Here is a 7,500-nt window from a genome sequence, read left to right as displayed (position 1 = left end):
CTCCGACAGCTTTTGTCGGACACAAAGGTTGTTTTTTGGGAGATTGTAGAAGTCCACGTTGTGGCTTTTTACGACATTTTGGGCGTTATTTCCATAAAATGAGCATTTTTACTGCTGCTGTACACGCAACGAGCTGCCAGGAGTTTGTCCTGTTATTTCACTGATTCTGTGTGCCGTGTGTGTTTGTGTGTGTCTGTGTGTGTGTGTGTCTGTGTGTGTGTGTGTGTGTGTGTGTGTGTGTGTGTGTGTGTGTGTGTGTGTGTGTGTGTGTGTGTGCGTGGTGATATAACTAATCTCTCTCTCTCTCCTCACAGTCACCGCCCACTATGACCTGCTGACATCACCAGACCCCCACCCTCCTCCTCCCCCAACCCCCCCTCTTCTTTCCTACAAAATGGCTCCGACCAATCGGCTGTCGCCGTGGCGGACGGCTCCAGCACCGCTGCTGCTTCTCGCCATCGCTTCCTGTTTCCTGTCCGAGTCAGCCGCGACCACACCCTTCCCCAAAGACCTGCAGCCAATCAGCGTGGTCCACTCGGAGCGTGAGTAGCCTCCCTCTGATCTGATTGGTTCATGACATTTGAAAGGGTCGTTACAGTATTTGGTTATAAGTTTACACACCCACGCTAAAGTTGACTAAAAAGAGGAATAAAAAAAACAACTTTTGGAAATTGATCTTAATGCCTTAATTCAAAAAGATTTTAAAAATCCAACCTTTAAGGACACCAATTTTCTTTGTGAATGAATAATGTATCGTAAACAAATAAATAAATGTTCTTCCTTAAAATACAGGGGCAACTTTTATTTTGAGTACAGTTATTTATGTTAAATTCCCATAGAGGCAGGCAGACTTTTATTTTGAAAGGCCAGTTATTTCATGGATCCAGGATACTATGCATCCTGATAAAGTTCCCTTGGCCTTTGGGATTAAAATATGGGGTTTTCCATAAAATCCCCTCACATCATCACATACCCTTCACCATACCCCAAACCATCACATCACATACCCTTCATGGTGAAGGGTATTGATGATGGGGGGTATGGTAAAATCATCACATACCCTTCACCATGAAGGGTGAAGGGTATGTGATGTGATGATGGTGAAGGGTATGTGATGGGGGTATGGTGAAGGTATGTGATGATGTGGGGTATGGTGAAGGGTATGTGATTCAGTTGAAGGGGTGATGATGTGGGGGTATGGGGAACTTTATGTGGATGCATTTCAGTTAGTATCCTGGATCCATGAAATAACTGGCCTTTCAAAATAAAGGTCTGCCTGCCTCTATGGGAATTTAACATAGGGGTGTGTATATTTATGCCCCCTGTATTTTAAGGAAGAACATTTATTTATTTACGATACATTATTCATTCACAAAGAAAATTGGTGTCTTTAAAGGTTAGATTCTTCCAATTTTTTTTAATTCAGGCATTGAGGTACATTGTTTTTTTTATTCCTCTTTTTAGTCAACGTTAGCATGGGTGTGTTCACTTATGCAAGCCATCGTACTTTGGTGGATTAGTCATTTTTTAAGTTTTCCATGCTATTCTCTCTCTCTGTCTCTCTCTCTCTCTCTGTCTCTCTCTCTCTCTCTCTCTCTCTCTCTCTCTCTCTCTCTCTCTCCCTCTTTCTCTCTCTGTGTCTCTCTCTCTCTGTCTCTCTCTCTCTCTCTCTGTCTCTCTCTCTCTCTCTCTGCAGAGTCCTACCAGTTTCCGGGGTTTCAGGGTCTTCTTCAGGACAACGACACGCTGCGTCTGGGTCTGGACTTCCAGAGGCTGCTACGTGTCAACCACATGTTGTACATCGCTGCCAGGTCAGTCCACGCACACAGAGACACACACACACAGACACACAAACACACACACAGACACACACACACACACACAGAGACAAACAGAGACACACACACACACATACACAGAGACACACACACACATACACGCAGAGACACACAGAGACATAAACACACACACTCATACACACGGAGACACGCACAAACATACACACACAGACACAAACACACACACAGACACACAGAGACACACACAGACACAATCACAAACACACACAGAGACACGCAGAGACATAAACACACACACAGAGACACACGCGCACACACAAAAGCACGCACACACACACACACACACACACACACAGACACACACAGTGTGACACTGTAAAGATTTGACTGGATCTGAATAATGAAAGTTGTAACAAGATGTGACAGGATACAAACAAGCTGATGAAGATGTGTGTGTGTGTGTGTGTGTGTGTGTGTGTGTGTGTGTGTGTGTGTGTGTGTGTGTGTGTGTGTGTGTGTGTGTGTGTGTGTGTGTGTGTGTGTGTGTGTGTGTGTGTGTGTGTGTGTGTGTGTGTGTGTGTGTGTGTGTGTGTGTGTGTGTGTGTGTGTGTGTGTGTGTGTGTGTGTGTGTGTGTGTAGGGATCATGTGTTTGCCGTGAACCTGACGACGGCTTCAGCCCACTTCGTCCCACAGCTGGTGAGTAAGATGACATCATCAACATGAGAGTTGATGAGTTTGGGTTGGTTGGTTGTGGAAGACAGACAGACAGACAGAGAGACAGAGAGAGACAGACAGAGAGACAGACAGAGAGAGACAGACAGAGAGAGAGAGACAGACAGAGAGATGGACAGACAGACAGAGACTGACAGACAGAGAGATGGACAGACAGGCAGAGACTGACAGACAGAGAGAGCTAGAGAGACAGAGAGACAGACAGACAGAGAGAGAGAGAGACAGACAGAGATTGACCGACAGAGAGAGAGAGAGATAGTCAGACAGACAGACAGATAGTCAGACAGACAGACAGACAGGAGATGCTCGACAGGAGAACAAAAGGACGCGCTGCCTTTGATTCGCTCACCTCCGCTCGGCTCATCAAAGAGAACGTTTTCTGGGCGGACCCGGCAGTAACGAGCCTCCCGGTGCATTGTGGGAAGGCCCACAGCTGCTCTCCCGGTGCATTGTGGGAAGGCCCACAGCTGCTCTTTGATCTCGTTATCTCTCTCCGTCCTCAACATCCTTGCTGTCTCCAAACAGACACATTGTAGTTTCAGTTGTGATGTTTCTCTCGCCTTTGACTTTTTTTTTTTCGCACTTTTTACACTTTTCTCGATGTTCGTACAAAAAAAAAAACCCTTGCGGAGTTCCTCACGTTCTGCTCAGTTTTCGTAGATTTAATACGTCGCAAAATAAATGTCCTTCCCAGCTGTCACCCAGACCCTCGTTATACTTTCAAGATTTTTATATTATGACTTTTTTCAATAAAATTTGTCGTAATATTTATAGGAAAAACAAGTAAAATAAATTAAAGAAAAAAAGTCGTACAATTTCAAGAAAAATTGTGTCAAATTTCATGTAAAAAATGTCTTACAATTTCAAGTAAAAAAGTCGTAATATTTAAAGGTAAAAAGTTGTAAAATTTCAACTAAAAAAGTTGTAAAATTTCAAAAAAAAAGTCATAAAATTTCATGTGAAAAAGTCGTAAAATTTAAAAACAAAGTCGTAAAATTTCAAGAAAAAATCGTAAAATTTAAAGAAAGAAAGTGTAAAACTTCAACAACAAAGTCATACGATTTCAACAAAAAAGTTGTAAAACTTAAACAAAAAAGTTGTAAAATTTCAACAAAAAAAGTCATAAAATATTTTGTTTTTGTGATGCCATCTTTTTTTGTCTTTTTGTCCCTTTCACTTCGACTTCGAGCGGGCCGGTCCTCCCGCTTTCACTATCACACCGTGGTTTACTTCTGGGTTTGATGTTTCTTCTTCTTCTTCTTCTTCTTCTTCTTCTTCTTCTTCTTCTTCTTCTTCTTCTTCTTCTTTTGTTTCAGAAGCTGACGTGGCACTCCAAAGACGTCAGCAAGTGTACAGTGAGAGGGAAGAACAGCGTGAGTTCATTTCCCCTTTTCTTGCAAGAAGGTGTTCTGTTTGGTGGTGACGTTTTAGCTAGGGTGATTCTAGGCCTCACTGACACAGAGTTACAGAGGCTAGAATGGAGGTTCTTTATTTCCGTCCAAGTCATACATCCGTAAAATGATTAGAATACACTACTGTAAACACATCTAGGTGAGATACAGACAACATAAGGTCATAGCAACATGTCTCAGCTTACTACAGAAAAAAATCCAGAATCCAAAAGACTCAAAAATTGGCTTTCAAATGAATTTTTTTTCTACAGATATGTTTGTCTGTTTTTCTTATTTCAATTTGACAAGTGCAAAGATAAAAAAGCCAATAAAGTACAAAATAAAACACTTCTCAAATACACAAACACACCCACATCAATCACACACATACTTGAAATAACTGTATACATAAATATATAGAAGTAAGTAATTATAAATTGCACAGGGTGTGCTATGCTTATAGGAGGCCTTGTTTTAGCTTTGACACAGCTACAGCCATCACAGGGTTAAAATTTCAGCGTCAAGTTAGGTATCTATTGAATTGTCTGCTCATTGGCTAAAAAGGTAGGCGGGTCTTGTAGCATTTAAATCTAACTGGTCCGAGCAAATGTCGATCAAATGCACGTGGGTCTGAGATGGTGTCAGAGGCATCCTCGGCTTCCAATGGGGATATAACAGGCAAACTTGAACGGATTGGCTCTTACCAGGTATCTATGGAAAGCTTAGACCTCAAAGAATACAGTGGCGCCCACATCGAGCATATAGGAGCCTTGGCAGAGCCGCGATACAAATGTGGAGATGAAAAACTGTTTTCGCGTTTTTCCGTTGTGATTCGGCCAGAAATAATATAACGGCTTGGATATTCCATTTCCTTTGACTCTTGGGGATTTATCAAAAAGAAATGTTGGGCAAAATACCCCTTTGTGGCTGAAAGGGAGAAGGAAAGAAGGTATGCAAGCACTCTCGACTCTAGACACCAGCTGCGCAGTTTACGGCTGAATTGTTTTATTTTCTTTAAATTTATAACAATTGTATAACTGCTATGAATCATCTTATGCTTTTTTCGTGGGCTTAATTGAATCATGAGAGGCTAAGCTTTCAATTGGTGAGTCGCATGGCAGTATATTTTTTAAGATTTAATGCTTTAAAGTTATAAAAACATTTATGAGTGGAGGTTACAGCAACGTTACAGCGACAAAGCCACAAAGTGTGCCGTCCAAGTACCGTGATCCTTGACTTTTTAAAGTTTAAAGTTGTGGGGTCCAGCATTTTGTTTTTGGACCCACAAGTGTAGTTAAACAAGAACCATAACCATAACATAATTCTATCCCTAATCCTACAACCAAGTCTTAACCCTCAAACAGCCGTTTTAACTTATGGGGTCCAGCATTTTGGGCCCCACAAGGCTGTGCAGACCCCAAAAGTATACTGTATTCCCGGTTTTTGGACCCCACAAGGGTAGTTAAACAAGAACACACATACACACACACACACACACACTGCCGGCCGGTCACATTGCATTTACGTTCAGCGGTCCTTATAGTCAAATTTAGCCGAGAAAAGGTGACCGTGAGCCAGTTACCTGACCAAGATGTATTTTTCCGTTCAGTTAGTGAGCATGTTAAATGACAGACTCTGACTGGGTATTTTTGTTGATAACATTAAGTGACAGTGTTTGATGCTTGTCTGTGTTTGTGTTCCAGGACGAGTGCTACAACTATGTCAAAGTGCTGGTGCCGCGAAATGACGAGACGCTGTTTGCCTGCGGGACCAACGCCTTCAACCCCACCTGCCGAAACTACAAGGTAAACACGCTACGCTGCTAACCTGCCGAAACTACACGGTAAACACGCTACGCTTTTAATCTGCCAAAACTACACGGTAAACATGCTACGCTGCTAACCTGCCGAAACTACACGGTAAACACGCTACGCTGCTAACCTGCCAAAACTACACGGTAAACACGCTACGCTGCTAACCTGCCGAAACTACACGGTAAACACGCTACGCTGCTAACCTCCCGAAACTACACGGTAAACACGCTACGCTGCTAACCTGCCGAAACTACACGGTAAACACGCTACGCTGCTAACCTGCCAAAACTACACGGTAAACACACTACGCTGCTAACCTGCCGAAACTACACGGTAAACACGCTACGCTGCTAACCTGCCGAAACTACACGGTAAACACGCTACGCTGCTAACCTGCCATAACTACATGGTAAACACGCTACGCTGCTAACCTGCCGAAACTACACGGTAAACACGCTATGCTGCTAACCTGCCGAAACTACACGGTAAACACGTTACACTTTTAATCTGCCGAGACTACACGGTAAACATGCTACGCTGCTAACCTGCCGAAACTACACGGTAAACACGCTACGCTGCTAACCTGCCATAACTACATGGTAAACACGCTACGCTGCTAACCTGCTGAAACTACACGGTAAACACGCTATGCTGCTAACCTGCCGAAACTACACGGTAAACACGCTACTCTTTTAATCTGCTAACCTGCGTAAAACTACCACGGTAAACACGCCACGCTGCTAACCTGCGAAACTACACGGTAAACATGCCACGCTGCTAACCTGCCGAAACTACACGGTAAACACGCTACGCTGCTAACCTGCCAAAACTACACGGTGAACACGCTACGCTGCTAACCTGCCAAAACTACACGGTAAACACGCTACGCTGCTAACCTGCCAAAACTACACGGTAAACACGCTACGCTGCTAACCTGCCGAAACTACACGGTAAACACGCTACGCTGCTAACCTGCCGAAACTACACGGTAAACACGCTACGCTGCTAACCTGCCAAAACTACACGGTAAACACACTACGCTGCTAACCTGCCGAAACTACACGGTAAACACACCACGCTGCTAACCTGCGAAACTACGGTAAACACGCCACGCTGCTAACCTGCCATAACTACATGGTAAACACGCCACGCTGCTAACCTGCCAAACTACATGGTAAACACGCTATGCTGCTAACCTGCGAAACTACGGTAAACACGTTACGCTTTTAATCTGCCGAGACTACACGGTAAACTGCTTTAACCTGCTAACCTGCGCTAAAACTACGGTAAACACGCTACGCTTTTAACCTGCCATAACTATGGTAAACTAACCTGCGAAACTACACTTTTAACTGCTGCTAACCTGCCATAACTACATGGTAAACACGCTACGCTGCTAACCTGCGAAACTACACGGTAAACACGCTATGCTGCTAACCTGCTAACCTGCCGAAACTACATCGGTAAACACACGGTAAACACGCTGCTAACCTGCGAAACTACACGGTAAACACGCTACGCTGCTAACCTGCCGAAACTACACGGTAAACATGCTACGCTGCTAACCTGCCGAAACTACACGGTAAACACGCTACGCTGCTAACCTGCCAAAACTACACGGTAAACACGCTACGCTGCTAACCTGCGAAACTACACGGTAAACACGCCACGCTGCTAACCTGCGAAACTACCACGGTAAACACGCTACGCTGCTAACCTGCGAAACTACACGGTAAACAAGCCACGTTGCTAATCTGCGAAAC

The 7,500-nt window shown here is 43.9% G+C and overlaps 1 protein-coding gene and 1 long non-coding RNA gene across 2 annotated transcripts in view; both read left to right on the top strand.

Annotated features, from left to right (window-relative positions):
* LOC114568813 (uncharacterized) overlaps positions 1-369 on the top strand; it is a 63,579-nt gene extending 63,210 nt beyond the window's left edge. The window contains exon 4 of the long non-coding RNA XR_003694326.1: positions 315-369. This is a non-coding gene — a long non-coding RNA (uncharacterized LOC114568813). The remainder of the gene's footprint in view (positions 1-314) is intronic.
* Positions 370-394: 25 nt separating this feature from the next.
* Positions 395-7,500, top strand: part of LOC114568462 (semaphorin-6D) — a 113,330-nt gene continuing 106,224 nt past the window's right edge. The window contains exons 1-5 of the mRNA XM_028598077.1: positions 395-542; positions 1,697-1,811; positions 2,439-2,496; positions 3,849-3,905; positions 5,627-5,728. Of these exons, the coding sequence (XP_028453878.1) occupies positions 395-542; positions 1,697-1,811; positions 2,439-2,496; positions 3,849-3,905; positions 5,627-5,728 (480 nt within the window). The remainder of the gene's footprint in view (positions 543-1,696; positions 1,812-2,438; positions 2,497-3,848; positions 3,906-5,626; positions 5,729-7,500) is intronic.

The sequence above is a fragment of the Perca flavescens genome, chromosome 14, assembly GCF_004354835.1.
Source record: "Perca flavescens isolate YP-PL-M2 chromosome 14, PFLA_1.0, whole genome shotgun sequence".
Lineage (NCBI taxonomy): Eukaryota > Metazoa > Chordata > Actinopteri > Perciformes > Percidae > Perca > Perca flavescens.
This window is presented reverse-complemented; position numbering and strand designations above follow the sequence as displayed.